At 54.1% G+C, this 23,391-nt stretch overlaps 9 protein-coding genes across 9 annotated transcripts; 4 read left to right on the top strand and 5 right to left on the bottom strand.

The window, feature by feature from the left end:
- Positions 1-6: 6 nt before the first annotated feature.
- Positions 7-1,678, top strand: EV422DRAFT_616741 (P-loop containing nucleoside triphosphate hydrolase protein). The gene is made up of 7 exons (XM_053073978.1): positions 7-200; positions 278-463; positions 535-735; positions 828-894; positions 961-1,189; positions 1,276-1,309; positions 1,393-1,678. The coding sequence occupies exons 1-7, from the start codon at positions 104-106 to the stop codon at positions 1,416-1,418; spliced, it is 840 nt and encodes a 279-aa protein (XP_052929139.1). The 5' UTR covers positions 7-103; the 3' UTR covers positions 1,419-1,678.
- A 334-nt stretch (positions 1,679-2,012) lies between these two features.
- On the top strand, positions 2,013-3,273 carry EV422DRAFT_484522 (peptidase A22B, signal peptide peptidase; the record flags this gene model as incomplete). The annotated part of the gene is made up of 4 exons (XM_053067354.1): positions 2,013-2,096; positions 2,165-2,459; positions 2,549-3,105; positions 3,175-3,273. Coding segments are annotated over 4 exons (1,035 nt in total), but the record flags the coding sequence as incomplete, so codon positions are not given.
- A 494-nt stretch (positions 3,274-3,767) lies between these two features.
- EV422DRAFT_513762 (uncharacterized protein) lies at positions 3,768-5,179 on the top strand. The gene is made up of 4 exons (XM_053069186.1): positions 3,768-3,986; positions 4,056-4,397; positions 4,507-4,564; positions 4,638-5,179. The coding sequence occupies exons 1-4, from the start codon at positions 3,919-3,921 to the stop codon at positions 4,908-4,910; spliced, it is 741 nt and encodes a 246-aa protein (XP_052929137.1). The 5' UTR covers positions 3,768-3,918; the 3' UTR covers positions 4,911-5,179.
- Positions 5,180-5,284: 105 nt separating this feature from the next.
- On the bottom strand, positions 5,285-6,325 carry EV422DRAFT_492045 (beta-lactamase superfamily domain-containing protein; the record flags this gene model as incomplete). The annotated part of the gene is made up of 3 exons (XM_053067577.1): positions 5,285-5,654; positions 5,727-5,938; positions 6,014-6,325. 3 exons carry the CDS (start codon positions 6,323-6,325, stop codon positions 5,285-5,287), a joined length of 894 nt encoding a protein of 297 aa, XP_052929136.1.
- Positions 6,326-6,412: 87 nt separating this feature from the next.
- Positions 6,413-7,343, bottom strand: EV422DRAFT_135972 (uncharacterized protein). The gene is made up of 4 exons (XM_053064773.1): positions 7,315-7,343; positions 6,939-7,178; positions 6,754-6,859; positions 6,413-6,545 (listed from the first exon to the last, which is right to left on the bottom strand). The coding sequence occupies exons 2-4, from the start codon at positions 7,073-7,075 to the stop codon at positions 6,501-6,503; spliced, it is 288 nt and encodes a 95-aa protein (XP_052929135.1). The 5' UTR covers positions 7,076-7,178; positions 7,315-7,343; the 3' UTR covers positions 6,413-6,500.
- Positions 7,344-8,066: 723 nt separating this feature from the next.
- Positions 8,067-10,947, bottom strand: EV422DRAFT_513744 (uncharacterized protein). The gene is made up of 13 exons (XM_053069185.1): positions 10,678-10,947; positions 10,494-10,577; positions 10,361-10,408; positions 10,258-10,296; positions 10,111-10,195; positions 10,000-10,048; positions 9,877-9,928; positions 9,518-9,794; positions 9,346-9,442; positions 9,249-9,286; positions 9,153-9,170; positions 8,989-9,076; positions 8,067-8,923 (listed from the first exon to the last, which is right to left on the bottom strand). Exons 1-13 carry the CDS (start codon positions 10,781-10,783, stop codon positions 8,525-8,527), a joined length of 1,380 nt encoding a protein of 459 aa, XP_052929134.1. The 5' UTR covers positions 10,784-10,947; the 3' UTR covers positions 8,067-8,524.
- Positions 10,948-11,986: 1,039 nt separating this feature from the next.
- On the bottom strand, positions 11,987-13,796 carry EV422DRAFT_563490 (kinase-like domain-containing protein; the record flags this gene model as incomplete). Its single annotated transcript, XM_053072076.1, has 2 exons — positions 11,987-13,478; positions 13,549-13,796. The coding sequence occupies 2 exons, from the start codon at positions 13,794-13,796 to the stop codon at positions 11,987-11,989; spliced, it is 1,740 nt and encodes a 579-aa protein (XP_052929133.1).
- Positions 13,797-15,237: 1,441 nt separating this feature from the next.
- On the top strand, positions 15,238-16,918 carry EV422DRAFT_513738 (2-nitropropane dioxygenase). The gene has a single exon (XM_053069184.1). The coding sequence runs from the start codon at positions 15,474-15,476 to the stop codon at positions 16,545-16,547; it is 1,074 nt and encodes a 357-aa protein (XP_052929132.1). The 5' UTR covers positions 15,238-15,473; the 3' UTR covers positions 16,548-16,918.
- Positions 16,919-19,321, bottom strand: EV422DRAFT_513735 (uncharacterized protein). The gene is made up of 3 exons (XM_053069183.1): positions 18,774-19,321; positions 18,317-18,691; positions 16,919-18,242 (listed from the first exon to the last, which is right to left on the bottom strand). The coding sequence occupies exons 1-3, from the start codon at positions 19,070-19,072 to the stop codon at positions 17,051-17,053; spliced, it is 1,866 nt and encodes a 621-aa protein (XP_052929131.1). The 5' UTR covers positions 19,073-19,321; the 3' UTR covers positions 16,919-17,050.
- Between the last annotated feature and the right edge of the window lie 4,070 nt (positions 19,322-23,391).

Genomic DNA, 23,391 nt, shown 5'->3' with positions numbered 1-23,391 from the left:
CCGTCTCTTCCGTTCAAGATGCGTTCATACGCGTGCATCTTGGAGTCTTGGGACCTCCCGCCCAGCCGCCGCCGTATATATATACAGTAGATAGCAGAAAGCAATGTCCACCCGGCATGCAGGTCCATGGATGTCCAGGGTGCCGCAAACCCTGAAAGAACTGGGCGAGCCCGTCATTGTCATTGAGCATTTGTCCAAAAGTAACGTACGGAGCCAGTTCCGGTCCTCAAAAATCCGTTCAACGCTGTTCACTGACAGTCACATTTGCATCGTACAGCCTACACCATCCCCGGCACAGACGAGCAAGTGCACGCTTTGCACGACATCCACCTCGCGCCCGATTCAGAGTTCTACCCAATACGTCGCGGGGAGTTTGTGATTTTGCGAGGACCGAGTGGCGGCGGGAAGACGACGCTGTTGAATATACTGGGGACCATCGATAATGCGTCTAATGGGACTGTCGGTATGTTCGACCGTTCTGGGGTTGAGCTCAAATGATATTGCGATGTGAGATGTTGAGCGACTGCCGCGTAGAACTTCTAGGCGACGAAATCTCCGACACATCGACGGACGCCTGGCTTTCGAACCTGCGTCTGCAGCGCATCGGGTTCGTGTTTCAGACCTTCAATCTGCTCGGCACCATGTCGGCGTACGAGAACGTTGAGCTGCCCATGACGATTCGCGGGAAATTGGGACATAGGGAGAGGAAGGAGAGGGCGCTCATGTTGTTGGAAAGTGAGTACGCGCCGAGGAGGTGATGCGAGAAAACCGGAATGTGAAGGGAGGCCAACCGCTGAACCTTCATTCCTCGACCTCGCTTCAACCAGCCGTAGGCCTACAAGACCGCATCGCCCATCTCCCCTCCGAGCTATCTGGGGGCGAGCAGCAGCGTGTGTAAGAGAGTCCTATGCCCACCCGCGTCGACACCCACCCGCACTCATACGCGCCTCCACACCGTAGAACCATAGCCCGCGCCCTAGCAAACGACCCCGACATCCTCCTCCTCGACGAACCCACAGGCGACCTCGACACTTCCAACACGATAGATATCATGAACCTGCTGCTGTATATCAATAAGGAGAAGAGGACGACGTGTGTTATGGTTACCCACAACCCGGATGTGGAATGCTACGCCGACCGGCTGCTGTATTTAGAGGATGGCCGGTTCGTTAAGCAGGCGATTAACAAGGTGAGACATTCTCCGCGGGACGTCACATGTTGCATAGGTCTGGCGACGGCTACTGATGTGCGGTCCTGGTTTGTTTATGGTCGTAGGTGCAAACACCGCTAGTGCTCGAGGATTACCAAGGTACGTGACCGTTGTTGCATTCCCGCCATCCTTTCAACACTCACGCGCACGTTTTCCTTCGTTCCCGTCTCTCCGTATCGCAGAGTATCTCCGCAAAAAGGATGAATGAGGGGGAAGGTCTACCTCCTATCATTCCACGCGGAAGGGCCAGGTGGGGAGCGAAACCTAGTCCTACTCACTGTAAAGTATAAAAGTCGGAACGGACGGATAGTTAAGGCGTCGCAGGAGGACATAGAGGGCTTAGAGAGGATCCATTTTTTGGAGAAGAATGTCTTGTATGGGAAGTGCGGAATTCGCAGAATACATGGTACAAGTTCTTGGGAACATCACAGAGTCCGGGATGGAATATAAGTCTATGGAAAGCGCCGATCCTCCCATCCTGTGTCTGGATGTGTCTGGAGCCTGGAGGTCCATCCATCAAAGGCCTAAGCGCGTCACCTCAGACGCTTCAAATTCAGGTTCTGTCCGTCTCCTATACAGTAACCGCAAACGCTACGTGGGCGATCGGTACTTCGCCCTCCTGCCCTACTACCCTTAGCGCGGACCTCACCTCCCGCCCTCGGTCCTTCGCTGTTTCCGGGAGTGTCACCTGTTCATCCCAGAACGGGATCCCGCACAGATCACCTCCCGGAATTTTGACTGGCATTTTCTGAACGGCGAATCCCCAACACACTCGCCCAACATGGAGACCGGTCTTTTGCTTGCCTACATCGCCCTGGGCATCCTCGCCACCGCGCCAATCTATATTGGGTCCTGGGCGTCTATCAAGTTTCTTAAAGAGAAGAAAGTGCGTGTCCTTCTTAACTTCGGAACCTTCCCCTGTTCGTTCTAACCTGTCAATCTAATTCCCAAAAGAGAGGCAAAAGATCATCCACACCCGACTCAGACGACGAAACCGCCGACGATGACCAAGAATACTTCAGTCTCGAAGACGCGTACATGTTCCCCATCTTTGGCTCCGCCGCACTCCTGACGCTCTACCTCGTGTTCAAGTACCTCAACAAGGAATACTTGAATGCACTGTTTACCGCCTATTTCTCGATTCTGGGTGTCGGGGCGGTGTCCAAGAGTGCGTTAGATTTGACGAGGTACTTAACGGGGTGGAGAATTAAGGGTGATTATCGGGTGGATTTGTGGAAGAAGCAGAAGGGTGAGTATTTGATGATGCGCCCCCAGGGAGGGATTCCTGCGTGTCTTTTTGTTCATTGAATGGATGGATGACCTAGCTGTGCCCCACAGAAATCGCCACCTACCATTTCGGCGGCTTCCACTTCTTCGTCATTCTCCTAGCCATCGTGATCGCAGGCTCGTACGCCTTCACGAAACACTGGGTCCTCAATAATATCTACGGTGAAGCATTTGCAACGTCCGCCATCCGCCTTCTCAACCTGGACTCCTTCAAAACCGGCATCGCCCTCCTCTCCTTCCTCTTTTTCTACGACATCTTCTGGGTGTTTGGCACCGACGTCATGGTCACCGTCGCCAAGGGATTTGACGCGCCCATTAAGGTCTTGTGGCCGAAGGATATCGTCGGGATGTTGCTGCACCCGTCCACGTTCTTCAAGACGGAGGGTCTACAGTTTACCCTGTTGGGATTGGGCGATATTGTCATCCCGGGCATTTTCGTGGCGCTGTGTCTGAAGTTTGACCACGATCGCTTCCTGGCCTCGCCTGCGGGTAAGAAGAACAAGTACGCGAGGAAGTTCCCCAAACCGTATTTCACCGCCTGCTCCATTGCGTATGTCACGGGCCTTGTGACCACTGTGGTTGTCATGCACAATTTCCAGGCTGCCCAGGTGCGTGGATTGCAATGCTTAATCATTAAACGCACAGTGTAGATATACTTACCCCTTCATCTGATTTAGCCCGCCCTCCTGTACTTATCCCCCGCCTGCATCATATCGGTCCTCCTCACCGGCTTCCTGCGGGGCGAGCTCAAAGAAGTCTTCGCATTCGAACCGGGCACCTCCCCAACCGCGGCCGTCAAAACAGTCAAAACCGCGGCGACAAAAACCACGCGTAAGGTTACGCGCGCCGCTTCCGCTGCATTGAAAGCTGCCGCTGCGGCACAGAATAGTGATAGCGACGATGATGGGGATGTGAGGGTGAAAAGCGAGCCGGGGGACGATGATGATGACGGGGCGGCGGCGGCGGTTAAGCCGGTGAGGACGGCGAGGTCGAGGAGTGCGAGTCCCAGGACGCCGAGGAGTGCGAGGAAGAAGGGGACTACTCCTGGTGCTGGTGGAGGGACGGGTGGGAAGGGGAGGCGGAAGTAGCTGGATAGGAACGGAACTTGTGTGAGGGACGATCGTTTGGTAGAGCGTACCTCTGCTCGATACCACGCAAGGGTGTGATCTTTCGTGCTGTACCTGTCAACCCAATAGATGCCACTTGGAGCTGAAGGGGGGACTATTGGCTGTCACATCACAAAATTGTACGTACTTGAAGACCTCCATATCCGAAATCCACGCAAACACCCGAGTCCAAGGAGTCCACGCGTGAATCGGAGCGGCTGTTTTCCGAGGCCATCCGACTTCCGACTTCCCACTCGCTCGCTCACCCCCACAACTCATCCTCCAACACACCCCACCCTCTGCTTACTCTCAACCATGGCTGCAGCTCTCAAGGACTTTACGAAGTGGGGTCGCTCCATCGTCGCCGTCGGACGCAACTACGCGTGAGTTCCTGAGTATCCGTGATGTTCCACCCCGCCCTCAGAATACTAATTGACGGCTCGACTCAAAAGGTTGCACGCCAAAGAACTCAACAACCCCCTGCCCACCCACCCTCTCCTCTTCCTCAAACCCGTCAGCAGCTACCTCTCTGCACCCAACCCCATCCTTCTCCCCTCCACACACACCATCCACCACGAGCTAGAACTCGGGGTCATCATCGGCCACGCCCTACCCACCCCACGCGCCGGCAAGGCGTTTCTGGACCCCCAAACGCAGCGGAGGGAGATTGAGGATGCTGTGGGGGGATATGTGTTGGCGCTGGATATGACGGCGAGGGATTTGCAGGATAAGGCGAAGAAAGGGGGTTTGCCGTGGACGGTTGCGAAGGGGTTCGATGGATTTACGCCTGTTGGGTGGGTGAGGGGGGGATTGTGTGGTTTTTGGGGTGATGGGGGGTGATGGGGGGTGAAAGTGAAGTGCACTTGGGGCTCATGTCTCAATCATTTTTCTTGATACTTGCAGCGAATTCATTGACAAAACAGCGATCCGAGACCCGCATGACCTGCGACTCGTCCTAGAGGTACGTGTCCTAAACTGTCAGCCCCGCAGAGCAGCATTCCACAGTCTCTATAACCCTGAATTTTCATCCTCAGATCGACGGCAAAACCGCGCAAGACGGCCTCACCTCCGACATGCTCTTCGATATCCCCACCCTCCTCGCCCACATCAACTCCATCATGACCCTCCAACGCGGCGATCTCGTACTTACGGGAACACCCGCCGGCGTCGGGCCCGTCCGTCCGGGACAGACGCTGGTTGGCAAGCTTCTTCAGAAGAACCAGGATGGCCCGGAGGGGTGGAAGGACGTGGCGGGGATTCGGTTTCCTGTTGCGGAGAGGCCTAGTCCTTTTGCGAAGGGTGCTTGAGGGAGGTGAGGGAAGAATGAGGGATGGAGACACGCTCTTCTGAGGGAGGATGGGATGGGTGGGCTAGATTGAGGCTCTGACGGCGTAAGAGAGCGTATCCGATGGATCCCTAGCCAGCGGACACCAGAACTGGCGTACCTTTGTCGAAGACTGGAATTCGAGACGTAGAAAGCATGCTAGCTGCGTCAACTCCTATGTGTTTCTACCCATGTACTGCCTTTCCACAAACGAGCACAAAAGTTTACACTGAGAATATACGCAAAAATAGACATTCCTTCCAAAACCCTTGGTATTGCAACCTATACACCACACAGCGAACGTATCGAAAGCTGCTCAAAGTCTCGCCCTCATCATTAACCTCACATCCAATCCGTTCAATTCTTCCCCTCCTCCGTCTCCGAGGCAATAGTCTCCCCGATATCCACCGTCACAAACTCCCCCACCCCCAACCCCGCCCCCTCCGCCGCCTTCCTCAACCTCACCGGCGGCTCATTCACCGGCTCATCCGTCAATACAAACGTGCCCCAATGCATCCCCACACTCTTTTTCGATTTCACATCCTTGTGCAGTTCGACGGAATCTTCGGGAGCGCAGTGGACGGGCGACATGATGTGACGGGGGGAGTAGGCGCCGATAGGGATGCAGGAGAGGTCGAAGGGGCCGTAGGTTGTGCCGATTTGGGGGAAGGCGGGGCAGGTGGTTGTTGTGGTGCCGGCTTTGGAGACGCTGCGATAGCCGGTGTCTCTGGGGAGTCGAATAGGGATTAGCGTTTCAAAGACGTGAGGTCATTTGTTGGAGAAAGGTGGGACGTCTTACCCGGCGAAATAGAACCGCTTCCCATGTTTCTGCCCAATGATGACCCAACTCGCCCACAGCGTCGCCATGCGGTCCAGAACGCCTCGACCGGAGAAGTGTTGGCAGGGTGTGCATGCGATTTTGAGCTGCCTGTCGCCTGGTAATGTCAGTGTTTGTTCGTTCCACCAGTCGAGTTCGGTGACGTGCGGGTAGGAGTAGCTGTCGAACCAGGCCTGTGAGGATAAGAGAGGGTCAGCATCGAAGCTCGCAAGGTGATGGATGATGCACTGCGACATATGACACCGCACCTTGTTCCTCAGCGGCACAAAATAATGAACCTCCGGCCCCAGGGCCTTGATAGTCTCCACATCCAAATGATCGTAATGATTATGCGAAATAATCACCACATCCACCTTAACCTCCTCCAAGAGTTCCGGAATCGTACATGCCGGCGGCGTGAACCTCGCAGGGCCCATAAACGAGAACGGCGAGCACCGATGGCTGAACACGGGGTCGCAAAGGATGTTGACGCCTTCCATTTGGATTAAAAATGTGGCGTGCCCGAGCCAAGTGGCTTGGATGAGGGATGGGTCGGGGGATTTGATGCGGGGCCAGGACATGTTGGCTTTGCCGAGGACTTTTACGGTGAGGTCGGTGGAAGATGGGACTTTTGAGCGTTTGCGGTCCCATTCTGGGAGGGCCTATGTTGGGGAGCGATGAGTGGATGAATGTGATCCATGGATGAAGCGATACCCTGCTCGCTCCGCTCGCGACGAGGAGGTTGGGTTGCGTGTGCTAAGCTAGCTTCGTTCGCCAAGATCTGACGCTCATCGGCGCTCGCTATGAACTGCCAGTTAGGGGAAACATTGCATATTTGGGGCAATGGGAACTCGCTCCGCTCGCGCTCCCATCGCAAACCAGAAGACGTTTGGCTTGGCGGCCTCCCCGACCGAGCCAACCCCGCTCGCTTCGCTCGCGCCACCACCCTCCCTCCATCCGCACTCCCTTCCTCACGTCCTCATCCTCTCTCCCCTCTCCTCGCACACACCTTTGCAAACTCCAGTAGACCATGTTCCACAAAACTAGGCCAAGGGTTTGTAAACTTCCCGTTTGGCAGGTGGTGGTCCTTCACGCCAGGAGTTGAAGATGTTGCGCTGGGGAGGGAAAGGTGTGAGTACAACATTACTGATACTCAATGGACGATTCACCAAACCCCCATCCATCGAGTCTTACCTCATTTTGGTAGGAGGGATGGAAGGCGGGTTGATATAACTTCGTGTGTGATGTAAAAACGTCGGAGGTTTTGCTGCAAGAGTGATGGCGCGGCAAGCCAACGAGAGGAACGGCGCTCGCCAAGCGTTGACAGACATGAACTTCTGGGGGCGACGCCGACGATAGCGGGACTTTCCCACTCTGATCCGTCCGACTGAAGCAATGCTTTGAGCGAAGGGGTTGAGCTTTCCGCGTAAGATTCTGCTTGCAAAAGCGGATTAATTCCTGTGACGCAATCGGGCGCTCTCAGACCACACCCCTTTGACAGCGGCGTTGACCCTGTCAGTTTTGTTCCATGAAGGAAGGGTAAACGACTCTATGGGCTCGGTAAAACAACCTATCGAATCAAGATGAAAAGGCTGGAATCAGGCAAAGCTCGATTTTGTGCCGCTTTGCAACCGTGCCGGAGTCGTTCTTTAGATCCTTGCTGCCGCCCACCAAGATTAGTGGCAAATGTACTACTTCCGATATCCATTTTTGGCGACCGTGGCCAAGGGATTTACGCGAGTCGAAGAATAGCATATGTGTCTGCATATGCCTGCCAAGTCCGAGTCTTCTCAGATAACTGCAATAGCGCAAGCTTTCCGTCCACTTTTTGAGTTAAAGACGGTGGGGTCGCAAGGGAAAAGTCTTTCTGGGGACATCCCAGTGTAGGGCTCCGGACCCAGTGCCACGGCCCACGGGAACGAACCTGTGGAGGACGAAGCACAGACGGAATTCGACAGCGCGACTGTCGACTCCGACCGAAGTTCGATTTTCAGAGAGCTTCACATTTCTGAAGGATTTCATGCTGCATGCGTTCGTCGGAAACAAATGCCTCTTCAAGTCAAAGAAAAAGGAGAGCTGAGTTTCATCAAAGGCAGAGATGGTAGGCCGCTATCATGGCCATCAGAGGCTTGTAGATACTACTCCCGGCCACTTGAGCCGCACGTCTTGAACACAATCCGAACTGGATTGCGCTTTCTTCACCGGTCATTTTTGGAATTAAGATGCGCAAAGTGTACCCATACTCTCCATACACTGCGCTCGCTCAAATTGATCCTGTGATGTTGAAAGAATAAATAGAGTGCGAAAGAATAGAGTGTGAAGCCACTAACAGGATTTGACAGCGCGATGCAAAGATTCTTCGATTTTGATAAAACACACACGTTGAACGGTATAAAAGCCCTGCCCCCCACATGAAGTACGAGCAGGGAGGACCTGCCAACAGTGACAATGGATTTCCCTTGCTTCTCTCAAGATTTTAATGACGAGTGCCACTCGGTGTTTGTTGACTGTCGTTGGCGCTGGCACTCTTTACGCTCGTGACATTCTTGGTACCCATCAAGGATTTGTTCGATTCGATCGCCTTGGCGAACTTCAAGAGCATCGTGGCAAAGCTGGTTTGAAAGAAAAAGGGATATATCAGGAAAGTAGAACAGTAATCCTCCCACCGCGCAACCTAGGCACTTCACATACACATTCTCCATAGTCGAAATCTCACGAATGAAGGAGCGCTTAGCCGCCTGTTCCTTGTCGCGGACACTCGAGAAGTCGAATGACGTCGCCTATTTGAGAAGGCAAAAAAAAATTGAATAAAGCGACGACGAGATCGCCGCATTCCGCACCGATGAGCAGCTCCTCCTTGAACCTACCGCAACCATAACATTGGTAAGCCGCTTCAACGGCAAGGTGAAGAGGTAGCTAGCCACACCGGCGAGGAGTATCATCAACGAGGCGATGACAGACACCGTAATAGCTGCAGTCTTCCGGCTTTTCTTCATAACCGCCAGCAGGTCGTCCTCCGGAACGGCCAGGACAGCAATCATGTCGAGCTTGGTCTCGTCCTGCAGGCGCACGAAATCCAGGAAAACGTTTCCGTTCTGCTCACTTTTGAATACCTCAGACAGAGTGGCGGGGGTATCTGTGTATGTTTTGTACCGGCTCAGGATTTCCTTTCCTGCTGCCTATTGGGAGACATCGTCGTGAGCCCACGACGACGTTACGAATTGACAACGCGGATATGTTTCACCTTCAGAACGGGGTCTGTACATGTGTCCAGTTTAGCAGAGCCGTCTTTCTTTTCGTTGTACTGAGCACCTGCTTTGTTTGTGGCCATTCTAAATGTCGGCGAAACATTGCAGCATTGAGTGAATGGGTCTCAAAAGCGTCTCTGACAACCTGGACAACACGTACATATCACCATTGCTTTCACTGAATGGCCGCGAGAAAAGGAATTCAAAGGTAAGATGCGATGCCGCCTCATGAGCATCAGATGACATCCAAACCTACATCAAAGCCATCCTCGTGTTCGGGGTTGCTATCATCCCCTGTGAAGCAGCCGTCCTTGAGCACATATCAACCTTTCGGAAGTCAACTGTTCACTAACCGCGAGATACTCAGAAATCACGTCAATGCTATACACAGAGCTGTATTCGATATCCCAATCCGAACCGAAACCCGAGGCGGGTGGGGGGTTTCTCGCCCTGGAGGTGGACAGAAGGAATGTTCACATTCGCGCTGCGAAGGTTCAATTGACCATAACGACCGTAATCTCTTACCAAGTATAATGCGCACATTGCTTGCCCCCCAGCAGCTTTCCGCCGAGGGTGATGAACATCCCGGGAGCCCACACACCGTTGACGGGGACGACTTTGGGCTTCTCAGCGGCCTGAAGCTCCCAAACAGGAGGCGCCCCGGGAGGCCCAAACGCCATCATATTGATCTTAGGATCGTATGGCATCGAATTGTTCACGAGCCAGAGGCCGGTTAAACACTCGAATCCCGTTGCGTTGCCGGTCCAGTGGCATCGTTTACCGAAACCTCCGGCACTGGAGACTGTGTAGTTATCCGAGCCCCCGTCAGTGTGGATAGAGGGGGTGGGAGTATACTGCTACTGAGCAATCGAGCAGATGCCTACCAAAGTACTGCTCGGGAAGGTTGCCTGGATTGCCCATGGCGACGGCTATCCCCTGCGAAGGAAGAGCATGTTCAGTTGGGTCGACCTATTCACAAATCATGCCGGAAGAAGTGTCGTATTTACCATGGTACTCTGATATCTCTCGGCGCGTTGTATAAACGACGTCAGGAATCTGCAATGCCCAATCGGTTATTTGACTCGATTGGACAACGCTCGATAGCGATGCATTCTTACTCTTGTTCATAAGTGTCCAGAGGGAGGTTGTTATTCGTAAGGTAGCCACGCATATACTTGTTGACAACGAAGCTACTCCTCGTGTCTAATGAGGCGACAGGGGAATAAGCATCACTCGGCAGACTGCTAAGCAGCCGATATTCCTACCGTCCGCGGCGCTCAGGCATTTTGATAGCAGATTTCGTACTGAATGAAGATTTGTTTGTAGTCCGCATTTGATCAAGTGCAAGATTTCAGATTTGGTGTTTACCGGAACTTTCAAATTCGCCCACTAGACGAGTCCGCAGAACATGCGTCACTACGCAATAAAAGGCGGGGAAGAGTAAGCGTTACTACCGATGCGACTTGGTAACGCTTAGAGTACCGCGGTCTCTGCATATTACCATCGTCAATAGACTGATCAGCTCCCTTAAACGAAAGAACACCGAGAGGGATACTGATTGCACCAGCGACAACGATAGTAAACGCTGATGCCGTCCAAGAGTGTCAGCTCAATCGGCCAAGGCGTTCGCATGGAAGATATAGACAAGCCAACAACAACAAACTGAGCCAATTGACTGATTTTACCTAGCAAGGCGACAGCTAGCGGGATCCGGATGCTCCGGACAACGTGCTTTGCAGCTTCATCTAGAGATTTGCGTCTCATGTTTCCTTCCTCCATGTTGGCCGACATTGTAGAAGTCGGCTTCTACTGCTTAGAGTTGACGCAGAGCAAGAGGATTTCGAGAGGATTTCGATGTTTTCTCGACAGGAGGGGGGGGGGGGGCAGGCATTGCCGGCATTTATGCACATCGAGCGACCCCGGATTAAGCATGAGCATGTGGCTCTTCCGGAAGGAGGCGTTGTTTATCCCCATCTCATCGGCAAGTGGTGTTTATTAGTGTATTAGTGTATTAGTGTACGAGTTTAGCCAAAGCACCTGGTGTAATTCCGCCCGATCTTGCCACGCTGTCGAATGCTGATGCGATGCCGTCAATCGCTTCCTTTGTGGACCGCTTCCAGCCGGTTCTTCGGCGATCGGTGAGCAGGCCGTGGATACAGGTTTCGAGAAGTGACTGCGAGTGGGACATAAGGTTCAGGGAAGCTTCACACTGAACACAAGCCGGGCGGTTGGAAGATAATCAATCTGGGGGCCCCTGATTTCTGGAAGAGGGCTCAGGGCTATGTCCCACGGTCGTGACAACTTAACAAAGCGTGATTCAACCTACATGGGTTTTATGTACCTCCAACCTTAACCATGTACAGTACATACCTCTTGACCTGAGGCGGACAAACGACGGGCATCGATCCGCCAACGCACCCCAGATGCTCGAGATGTTCTCACATTTCCGGTCAGCGAGCTTCTACTGAAACTACTGACGGATCCGTGAACTGATGGAGTGTCGTTTGAGTGAACAATTACATACGCACAAATGGCAGTGTTTGAAGCATGTAGAAGTGAAAATGGCTTCGGAAATGTGGCTGCTCAGTCGGTTAGCGAACCTTCAGTGCAGCCTTCCACATTTTCCCAGATGGTTTTATCGCCTTCACATATGATAATGAATCGTTCGGTATTGAGGAGGCCAATTTATCTATATACAAGAAAAAGGAAGGGGAACAGAGAGTGTCTCTGGGTTCCAAGGTGTAAGGAAAGAACCCTACATCAGGAGGGTTCGCCTTTCACAAATATGCGACTACAAGGGAGACTCGGGGACAAACTAAACACACTAGGAAACCAACGGGAATGAGGACCGGAGGGAATTTGTGTGCGGAAAGGGATGGAAAGTGAAACTCCCTTCGAGATAATTAGAGGCAGAAGCCGAGCCGGAACGGCGGGGAAGCTCGAATGCTTAGTGCGCGCTTCGAAGGCTTAGTCCCAAATGTACGATCATCCGCATCAACCTTGAACAGGTAAGGGCTTGGCGTGGTCCACTGGAGATCGAGATCCAGCAGGCTCGTGTCTTCTCTTTGCGAACAACCGCGAGTGCGCAAGGTCCAGCTCGAAACCTTGCCCCTGTCGCCGTTGCGCAGGCGCTTTCTGATTGACCGGTGCGGCAGATGCTCGAGTGACTTCGTGGCGGAGCGGGCTTCCTTTGCGGTGGTTGGGCACAACTCCGCCACGGACCATACCGATGTGTTCCGGGCGCACCTCTCCCTCGGCGATGGACTGATATACTTGGAACGGCGCCGCAAGCATCTCTTTGGTGATACCTTCGGGGACGGGGTGAGGAGTTCGGAGGCGACGATAAGTTGTGTTGGGCGTCTCTGCCCCTGATGCAGCGAATCCGGGGGGAGCTCCGGGAGCTGGGCCCTGTCCGATGGCAGCCGTGACGGGTGGGGATACCTTCCGACCCGTAACATCAGCGGATTGGCCGCCTTGTGCGACGTCCATCTCTTCGGTTCCCGTGTAGTATTCGTCCAACGGTGTCTTCAGCGCATCGGGAAGCTCCAGATCGCGCCAGTTACCGTATCTAGCAATGGTTGGTCCGCCGGGGGATAGTTCTTCCTCTTCTTCCACGACGACTTCGGGGGCAGGAGCGGCACGTGGGTCATGAGCTCTCATCCAAGGGTGAGCCAAAAATTGATTGATTGTGTATCGCTTGTTTGGGTTGACTTGCAGCAGATGGCAAATCAAATCCTTGGATTCGGGACTGATGTCATCCCACCACGGGCTGAGGAAAGCGAATTGTCCGTTGGCGACCTTTTCGGTCAACCCACGTGGGTCATCGTCGAAGAATGGAGGGAAGCCGGAAAGAATGGTGTACAGCACGCAACCGAGGGCCCACATGTCCACACCCTTGGAGTAGCGCTGGTCTTTGAGGATTTCGGGTGCGGTATAACCGACGGTACCACATGGAGTTTTGGTAGTGGCATCGAATACGACCTTCGAGAGTCCAAAGTCTGCAATCTTGACAACCCCGATGCCGGCTCCTCCAACCCCAGGGATGTAATCATCCTCTTCACCGTCCTCCTTGTTGCCTCGGGCTCGGTGAGCAAGCTTCTCCGGAGGGATGGGGTCGTACAAGAGATTTTCGAGCTTGATATCTCTGTGCACAACTCCGAGCTCCTCGTGCAAGTATCTCAGTGCGTCCGCGACCTGCCAGATGATGTGACGACAGACGTTCTCGCTAAAGCAGACCTGATCAACCAATTGATGGAAAATCTCGCCACCTTCCATCAGTTCGAGGGATAATGCGTAATGAATCGGAGTCTCATGGAAGTCGACAAGTTGGATTACGTTCGGGTGATCGATTCGGCGAAGCAGGGACGCTTCCCTGAGGATATTGGTGCGCTGGGCTTCATTGAGTTGAGATTTCGTAACGAGCTTTAGGCCAACGATCAATTTAGTCTTTGTGTCTACAGCTTTGTACACAACACTGAAGGCTCCCCTATTGGTTCAAACGTGAATATTAGATATGTTCCCAGAATCCTCACGACATAAGAAGTATATGTACTTACTCTCCCATCTTTTTGATCAAACGGTAACGATTCATGTAAGGATAGGCCGCGACAGGAGGACGCTTCCAATCTTCTGGTGTTGCGAGCCGACTGTACCGAGGACGAGCTGAAGAAGTCATATGCCTCGCAGCCGACTCCTTCTGCTGCTCCAACACTTTAGGCTCATCCCAACGAACACCTTTGCTGCGCGAAGCAGCAGCAGCCTGTTGGCCGGCGAGCGGATTGTAATATGCGGCTGGAGCGGACATGGCTGAAGAACCTGATTGTTCTGCGGTTGCGGCAGAAGACTGTTTCACGACCGACTTGACCGGGACTTCCACGTTTGGCGCCGGCGCCTGTGCAGGGGTTTCTACTACTGCAGGAGCACGAGTTGCCGTAGCCTCTTGTGCTGCTGCAGGCCCGAGGGTGGAACTCGCGTGCGATTCCGGCTCTTCCGGCGCGAGGTCCTGGGAACGGGACTGACTTGCGCGTTTCTTGCTGCTGCTACTCCGCGAAGATCGTTTGTGGTGGTTCCGGTTGGACGACGGGGAGGTTGAACCTGCACCGGCAGCGGCAGGCGGCACTGAAGAGGACTGTGAGGCTCCCAGGTTGACGAGTGGGGGAGTGGAAACGGGGTTGAGACCCGGATGCAAGCCAAAAGGGCTTTACGAAATTCGGGTTGGAGGACGGTGAAAGACAAACGGTGCTGAGAAGCCACGCGGCGCGTGAGTCTTCCTAAGGTTAGCGGCGAAGGTTCCGGAATGCTATATGGGAAGTGACAAGGCAATCGGCGTTAGCAGAGATTAACCAGCAGTCCAGTGCCCATTCCGATCCTGTTCCCACGTTCTCACGAGGGCACCATGTCAAAACCAGAATACGTAGACACTAACCTGTTTCGCTTGTATGGACAGGAGACGATGCTACTCTGTGCCGGGATGACGGGGACGGGAGCGTGGACAATAGGCGTGGGACGGGGGGAATGTCAGGGTCCTGATGTCCTTTTTGTTCGGCGAGATGGGGGCTCCTCTCGGTGTCTCGCAAAAGTTTGAAATTGAAGGCAGCGAGAAAATGCTCTGCTGCTGAGCTCTCTTTGAATAATCTCAGTTGAGGCGGGCGTGGGGGAGTCTGGGGACCAGAAGGGACTTCTTATCATTATCCATGCAGACCATTCACGAACTCACTTACGGCGTGACACCCAACGAAACTATGACGTTTCTTACCGCCAGCTCCAACATGGCATGCATCATCCATCCATACACTTTCAATCATCTGTCCCTCATCATCTTCTGCTTTTCTCCTCCCCCACTGGCAGGCTGCCAAAAAGTTACCTATTGATGAAGCCCTGGACCCAGGAAAAGCCTCGGACAGAGGACATGATGGGAGACGCTGTCTCTTTTTTCGACAAGGTCAATGAATACCCCGGACTGCTTGCGGTCGTCGGTATCAATTCCCATCTTTCTGACGCCCGAGTCCGTGTGAACGGTTGCTGAATTGACCCAAGAAACGGGCTTCAGCCGTCATGGACTGTTGGGTGTTGGAACTTGGGGTGCAAGGGCTAAGCCCGGGCGACGGCGTGATGACGCCACTTAGAATCTGCCTGTCTCCCGTCTACGTCATCACGGACATCAACGGAGCAGGTCATCGGGATGGCTCGATTTAATTGGGATGACGATTCGGAGGCCCCATCTGGGTGGCGCAGCAAGGGAAGCTGTCAATTTGTCACCCACTTTCGTTCGCAGAGAGGGAAGTGAATTGAATGACAGCGGCCACATCTCCACAACGTCTTGTATGGGCAGTACAACGACTGCATACTGCTGTATTAGGCACAGTACAGTACTGTACGAACGTTGCCTTTGGATTTAGATCGTAGATACTTTCTGGGCTTAACAGAGAATGCTTCTGTTATCGTGTCTCCACAATCTCGCACCTTGCATCACCCAACAACAATGCTACGAGCTAAGGAATTCTGTGAGCGTTTCGGTCTGAAGCGACCGATCTTACTTGCCCCGATGGCGGGTGCTTGCCCGGCTTCACTCTCTATAGCAGTGGCCAACGACGGAGGGATGGGCGCCGCCGGCGTGCTTATGATGACTTCATCCCAGATCGACGCGTGGGTCAAAGAGTTTCGACAAAGTAGCGACGGAAAGTTCCAGCTGAACAACTGGATTCCGGCTGCACCTGTGAAAAGAAATCCCGAGGAGGAAGCCAAGGTCCGTACCTTTCTTGAGTCTTGGGGCCCTCCTGTACCCGCGGAAGCCGGCAACACCACACTACCCAACTTCAAGGAACAGTGCGAAGCTATGTTACGGGCGAAACCGGCTGCCATCTCGTCCATCATGGGGCTTTATTCGGCGGATTTCGTTCAGCTAATGAAGAAAGAAGGCATCTCTTGGTTTGCCACCGTCACCACGGTGGAGGAAGCCAAGCTGGCGGAGGCAGCAGGTGCAGATGTCATATTAGCCCAAGGCTTCGAAGCAGGTGGCCATCGCGGAAGCTTCCACCCAGGAGACGCAGAGTCGCGTGCGGTGGGTCTGATCTCGCTCGTCCCAAGTATCGTCGACGCCGTTCGTATTCCGGTTGTCGCTGCTGGGGGAATCGCAGATCCTCGGCAGATCGCTGCTGCATTGCTGCTCGGAGCAAGCGCAGTCCAAATTGGAACCGGATTCCTCCGTACTCCTGAAGCAAAGACGCCTCAAGTCTATACCGATGCGATAGGCAAGACGGCGCCAGAGAATACCAGAGTGACTCGAGCTTTCAGTGGACGCGCCGGGCGAAGTATCGCAACTGATTTTGTCCGCGCCGCGTCCGCACCTGATGCCCCTTCGCCCGCGCCGTATCCAGTGCAAAGGGGTTTGACGGCCCCAATGAAAGCACTTGGGCAGAAAATCGGTGATATACATCGAATGCAGGCATGGGCTGGGCAGTCCGCCGCGCTGGCGGAGGCAGCTCCTGCGGGCGAAGTCTTGACGCGACTCTGGGATGCCACGCGAAAAATATTGCAAGATGGGTCGAAGCTTTGAGATCAGTTGTCGGTTTCCTTATCGATCCTACGTCCGTCTCAAGGCGGCTAATCAACGGGCGAGGGCAAGGCGTAACGGGCGAGGGCAAGGCGTACGGTGGGAGGACATGGCCTTCCAGTTTAATGCACTTTTCCTCAAGTGTAATGGGACTGGTGGTAGCCGCTGCGCAGTGGTCTGAAAGTGGATATGTGAGCGTCCCTGCATGTATCATATGTCCGACGACCCACAGCTTGTGGTAGCCACTCTCATGATGTCTCTACACTTTTGGAAATGATCCACAAGCGCTTTTGTCTTGAAGTCTTTCCATCCCCGACAGTCCATATACCAACATCTCCAAAAAAGAATATTTTGTGTATACATGAAGCCATGCAATTAATAATTATATGCAGAAGTGTCCCGCTCAATATTTGCGGAATTCTTCAGAGCGGCACTTTCCCGGTTGGAAAACATTGTTCAATTGTCTTTCTACAACGGATGCAGAAGATTTGGCCCAAACCGTAATCTCAGCATGCAATGTCTCCATTCCCCGTGATGTCCTCCACAACCTCCTCTTTCTTCTCGTTCGATCTTTGGCGTGGAGGAGGACACGGCAACGTAACCGTCTTAACGGCGTGAGCATCGGGTTTGAACTCACTGACGTTGTTCTCTCCAAAGACCTCGTTGATTTTGCCTCTCAGATCATCGGCGAACGTTGGAGATTCGGGCGAGGACAAATTCTCGGCGGCGACCGGGACATGTAACAACTCGGCGACGGGTGTAGCTTCCAAGACGATTTGTGGGTGCGCTGAGCCCTCGGGCCCATCACTCGTCGCTCGCTGCCTATCGTCGTCCGATTCGATCCCCTCGCCTTCTGGAACAGGGGCAGAGGAACCCTCATCCTTCGTAACACTAACGCTCTTCTGCCTCCTCATTCTCTTCTCCTGCTGATCCACAGCCTCCACCGCCAATTTCTTCCTCAGCTCGTTCTCTTTGGCTGCCGGGGTGGGTAGTCGGGTCGTCGGTTGGGTTTCGCCGTTGGCCAGGGTGTGAGCGGACGACTGGCGTGAGCGAGATGGATGCGGGTCTTCAGAAACGAGATGATGAGGGTCACCTTGGGCTTCTGTTGCGGGTTTCTCCGCTGTGACTACTTCTACATTCTCGGAGGAGGGTGTCTTTGCGAGCAGGGCTTTGTTTTTGGGGCTTACCGCTGATTTCAGATTCTGCATGATCCCTTCAACTGTTAGCATTTCCCGCGACTCGGAGTGGAAAAGCTGGTGTTTCCGACGGCCGAGGTCTCCGAAACTCACCTCCACTTCCGTCATCAAGACTCTCAGCTGATCTCTTACATTCCTCAGACTAGGTTCCTTGGCACCTTTTGAATCCCCATCCTCCGTCACTGACGTCTCAATCGGCGCAATCAGCTCCACTCCCTTCCCATCCAAGCACTCATCCAGCTCCTTCACCACATTCTTCACCCTCGCATGAATCACTTTCACACGGTTCGACAGAGCTGCGGGCGACATGACGGGCGGAACTCTCTCCCGCCCGTCAGTAGCTAGCGCCGGTGGACTCTGGGCGGGTGGTGTGTGGGTCGAACGCTTGGAACCTTTGTTGACGGACTTCAGGCGGCGGCATTCGTTACGCGCTTCGTCTCTCTCCTTCAGGACTTGTCGGAACGCCGCTTTCTGGGCGCTGCCTTGTGCTGCGTGGGCCGTCCTGCAAGCCGGAAAGTCTTTTTAGTGCCGAGTCTCGAACTTCGAGCGCGGAGTGGACTCTAATGTGACACTCACTTCATCACACTCGACCAGATCGCCGCAGCATCTTCACTCTGCAACTGTCGAGGGCCCGCCGGCCTCGCATGCACATTCCGATGTCCATCAACACTATTCCTCTCTCCATCCCGGTCCAAGCTGAACGCCAAATGCTGGCTGTTCGACACCCCAGCACCCCCGTACCGCTGAGCGGTGGATCCCAGCCGGGTGGAGAAATCATCTAAACGAAGTTGGGGGCTGGCGCCGGGAATGCGGGCGGCCTCGTAGTCGGATAGTGATGTTCCTTCGGTGTATCTTTCAGAAGTGTTTGAGCCTTTGTGGACGCCGAGGGTGCGTACTAGCTTTTTGATTAGGGTTGTTAGACGTTCTTGGGTGCTTCGTGTGCTTGTCGCACTGCATCGAAAAATCCAATGGTTAGATAAGATTCTCGACCAAGACTCAGCAAACCATCTGAATACGAACGGGAGATGCTCACCTCCTGATAGACCCACCCCCATGCCTCCTAAACTTAAAGTTCCTCGACCAATACGAGTTCGTCGAACTAGCCGATGCATCCGTCGCACTAGTCATAGCCGACGCATCGGTGAAGACCGAATCGCATTGGCTGATCCCGTCCACATCTCGTTCTCTGAAGCGGCTTACAGGGCGGCGGTGGGATGTTATGCCAGGTGTCGTTGGTGATGCGGTCCCCGGGATAACTGGACTAGCTGTTTGAGGTGGTAGGCCTGGAGACGTGCACCGAGACGGATTGGCGGATGATGTCGCGGTGAGCATGGTTGTGCGGATGCCGTCGTTGATCAGCACAGGTAGACTAAATCAATAAGTGTCGGCGACTCGAGAAAGCGGAGTGCTGTTGGAACCAAGTGGCTTCTATGAAAGCAATATTGATTTGCAAAGAGAAAGAAGGAGGAGGCCGAATCAACAGGGCGGGTCTTTCTCTCAGACCGATGAAGTTCGAGCGCGCCATGATTCCTAGAGGTCGCGATTTGGCACGTCTTCACGACTCAGGTTGCTCCGACCTGGGCCAAACTTAGGCGGGACAATGCGGCAGCGTGGCCGCTACAAGAAAAAACGTGGTAGCCGCAGCGGACGAAAACATGGTTAAGGTTTTTCTGGTTGGTTCTGGCGTTCGATGTTTCATTGCCATTTCGCGGAGTTTCGCTTAGGTAATGGCGCGACCTACACAGGGGGATGGGCCGCGTATTCAAGATGCAACTCGGTTTAGAGTGCCATCGGGAAGGGAAGGGAAGGGAAAGGGGTGTTGGCTTTGGGCCTAAGCTAATTATCCCCTCTCCTTTCTACGTACATATCTACCACAAGGGAGCCGGATTCCGCTCCCACGGCCCCACATTCCACGGGGGTCGATGACCTTGATGTCGGGAATATTGATGCTGAAGGAAGCGGAAATTGGCGCCAGCTTGTATATCTCGGTCACCAATTGGGCGTTGATGGGGGCGTGTGGCATAGATTGGGGGACAGGTGAGCTCAGGGCAGGTGTGAAGACGCCAGTTTGGCCCTCTCATTCGTTTCCTCTCTGGGCACAATGAAGTGCGGATGTGTTGTTTCACTCCTCGGACATCCCCAAGATAGCAATATTTGCGTAAGGTGTGTCAACCACTGTCCCTCTGCCGCCGAAACCACACCTTGCGGTGTTCTCCACATTTGTCGTAACGAGTTGCAGGTGGAGACGTTGTGTGCATGTTCCCATCGGGCATCTGGAACGGGAGCTCCTCGTAACCTTCCATGCCAATGAAACAGGTATTTGTTGAGCCTCGTTCTGGCCAGATTAGGACCGTCCCACCAAGTACTGCAAGTTCACGCTGAAGTGCTTGCACAGGGACGGGTCCATGAGGCCTCCTCCAGCCGCCCCTCTGGGCAAAGTCTCCCGCACCAAAGGCAAACACGGGTTGGTGCATGAGTGTGCTTGCAGTAGCGTCTACAGGCTGGCGCTCACGGCCTGGTATGGGGGTGTGAGTGCTGTTTCGGAAGAATTCAAAGTGCTTACGTCGACGGAGTCGCCCTTTGCGACGGAGGGCACGGCTGCGGTTGCCACGAGCCTCTGGGAGAGCGCCAATTCGGAGTGTTGACGCCCATCGCTCATGAGTGATTCGGTTCAACAGGTAAAGCGCATCATCGGTCAATGCGCGCTGTTGATGGATGCGTCGAAACAGGTCATCACGCTGATACCCTTTCCCTTGAAAGACTGGATTCATTCCCCAACCACTGTGATGTAAGAAAAAGATGTGAACGTGAGAACAGGTGAGAAAAGGATGTGCATGCACGCTGGCTGTACTTACGCCTCAACATTGTCACGTCCAGAGTAAACTAGATTGTAGTAGTCCAAGGCCTCCTTGAGCCCCGTGCCGTGGAGTTGCCTTTCCCTCCCACGTAAACGTTGGATCTGTTCACCGACCCGAGGGTTTGCACGGATTCTTGTCCTGTGCCGCTGTTCAAACCAGGTGGTCTTGTTTTTCACGCGATAGTGTCGGCCACGTACAATGGAGATCGCTTGTTTGCGTTGAGCGCGTGTTTCCACAGGTGTCTGCTGAGCGATCCAAGCGTTATCAGCGTGTGTGGCGATATCTTCATAGACGGCTACTGCCTGAGATTTTGGACCCGGGTCTACACCGACGGTCGTGCGCATCTGATTGTTGCCAATGTTGAAAACGGTGTCCCAGCGAACGATCGGGTCTTTTCAGATAATATGCAGCTGCCCGTTTGCCGCGTCAGGGTTGTGGACAACTTGTCCACGGGGGAGCTTTCGCCATTCGCTAGGGTCAGGGATGCGGCAACGTTCTGCACTCGACAACTCTATCTTGAGATACGCCCCATATCCATTGGTGCCAAGTGTGAAGTGGTTGATCTTGATGTCAATCCCCCGGTTTCGAAAGCACCATTCCATTTCTCCACCTTCAGGTTCCGACATCCCTTCCCCTTCGGATTCCGATGTCCCCTCTTCTTCAGGTGTCACAACCCGGCGAACTGAGTGAACTCGCTTGTGGAGCAAGAACATGGATCCAAAGAGACTCTTCCTCTCTTCCGCCGTCCGCCCTTGCTGAATTCTTTCAGAATTCCTAACCTCAACTTCTTGCCCTTCAAACCGCAGTGTATATGCAATGTCGTGGTTCTCCTTCAGGTCCACACACACCGCCAATAGGGACTTGTAGTCAAAATCCCAATACCCTATCGCGTTGCTGGTCCTGTGGGGGCATATGTGAACGGCTTTCCGAAGCTTCAACTCCTGTGCTTGGCGTGAAAGGTACTGGAAGTAAAAGGTCATCCTCTTCATGACCTGACCTTCGGCATCCTTGAGATTTCTCAAAACATTCGACCAATCATATCGTGGGTGTGCCCGTGAGTTGGCACTAACGGCAGCAGCGCTCCATCCTCCAGGTGTGACAAAAGGTCGCATGGCGTGAATGAGCAGGCGGCGGTGTTCCAAGAGAATGTCCCGAATGGCATCTCAAGAAGCGAGCGGTAGTTGCTGCTGCTGTTATGATCTCGACGACTGAGGCGGAAGCGAAGTAGAGAAGACAAGGCGAGAGTGATAGGCGACAAGAGAATGTATTGGCAAAACAAGAAACAAGGACTAGAACAGGAGATGAGAAGAACTGGTGTTGATCTGCTGGGGAGGAAGGGAAGGGACGAAGAGAGGCCGGCTATTTATAGATAGGCAACCCAGCAGATCAGAGAACAACAACAACAAGAGGGGACTGGGGGGCGCCTGCTATGCTCCTAGAGCGTGCGTGGCGAGCGTAGAGAGCATTGCTACAGCTGCTGGCTATGGGGAAGCAGTGGGGGGTGTGGAGAAGCCAAGGGGGGATTGGCAAAATGAGAGGAGAGAGGAGGAGTGGCGATATTGCAAGAGGATTGGCGAAATGAGAGGAGAGAGGGGAAGTGGCATCGACATTGACATTGACACTGACATTGACACTGACATTGACACTGACATTGACATTGACATTGGCGTTTGACATTTGGCGGTTGACATTGGCGGCTGTCAGTAGGTAAGCTTATAGTATGGGCGCGTCGTCCATAACATCACCCCTCTCTTTAGCGGCGGCGGCGGCGGCGTCGAGTTTGGTGTGGCCGCAGAGGAGGTGCTACGGGGACAGAGGAAGGCTTGTTGGGGTACGCGCTGTAGAAGTCCTGGAGGAGTGCGTCGGTATGGGTGAGGTGTTCCACGGGCTCCCAGGTGTTCTCGGAGTCAGGCCAGCCCTGCCATTTGACCAAGTACTGAAGGCGACGACAATGGATGCGAGAGTCAAGGATGGCTTCGACAACCCACTCTTCTTGACCCTCAACGGTCTCTGGGGCCGCGGGTTCGGGTTCGTGTCGTTCGGGGATGGTGAAGCGGGGTTCGAGGAGCGAGACATGGAAGACATCGTGGATTTTGTACGTAGGCGGGAGCTTGAGCCGGTAGGCGACGGGATTGATTTTCTCAACGATGGGGAATGGCCCAATCTTGCGATGGTCGAGTTTCTGAGAGGGCCGGGTTGTCTGGAGGTTTTTGCGGAGGAGCCAGACGTGGTCGCCAGGCTTGAAGTCCGGTCCAGGAATTTGTTTAGCGTCGGCGTAGCGCTTCATTTGATCTTGGGCTTCCTTGAGCTCGAGGGCGAGCTGTTCATGGACTTCCCTGATTTGTTTAGCGCGGGCTTCAGCGGCGGGGTTGACGGATTCGGAGGTAGCAGAGGCCGCGAAACTGAAGCGGGGGTGGAGACCCTTGTTGGCGTAGAAGGGGGTGGTCTGGGAGGCGGACTGGTGGGTGTTGTTGTAGGCGAACTCGGCGGACAACAGAAGCTGTTTCCAGTTGTCCTGTTGGTGGTTGCAAAAGCATCGGAGATACTGCTCCAGGATCTGGTTGGTGCGTTCCGTCTGGCCATCGCTCTGGGGGTGGAAGGCCGAGGAGAGGTTGGCTTTTGCCCCAAGGAGTTCGAGAAGTCGACGCCAGAACCGGGACTTAAACTGGGGTCCTCGGTCAGAGATGATGTCGTCGGGGAGGCCGTGGAGACGGATGATGTTGTGGAAGACCAGGTCGGCGGTGGACTCGGCGGATTCCGACTCGCTGCAGGCGATGAAGTGGGCCATCTTGG

This window comes from Fimicolochytrium jonesii, assembly GCF_025526975.1.
Source record: "Fimicolochytrium jonesii strain JEL569 chromosome Unknown EV422scaffold_2, whole genome shotgun sequence".
Taxonomy (NCBI): domain Eukaryota; kingdom Fungi; phylum Chytridiomycota; class Chytridiomycetes; order Spizellomycetales; family Powellomycetaceae; genus Fimicolochytrium; species Fimicolochytrium jonesii.
Note: the sequence above shows the minus strand (reverse complement) of the source record. Positions and strands in the feature narration are given on the sequence as shown.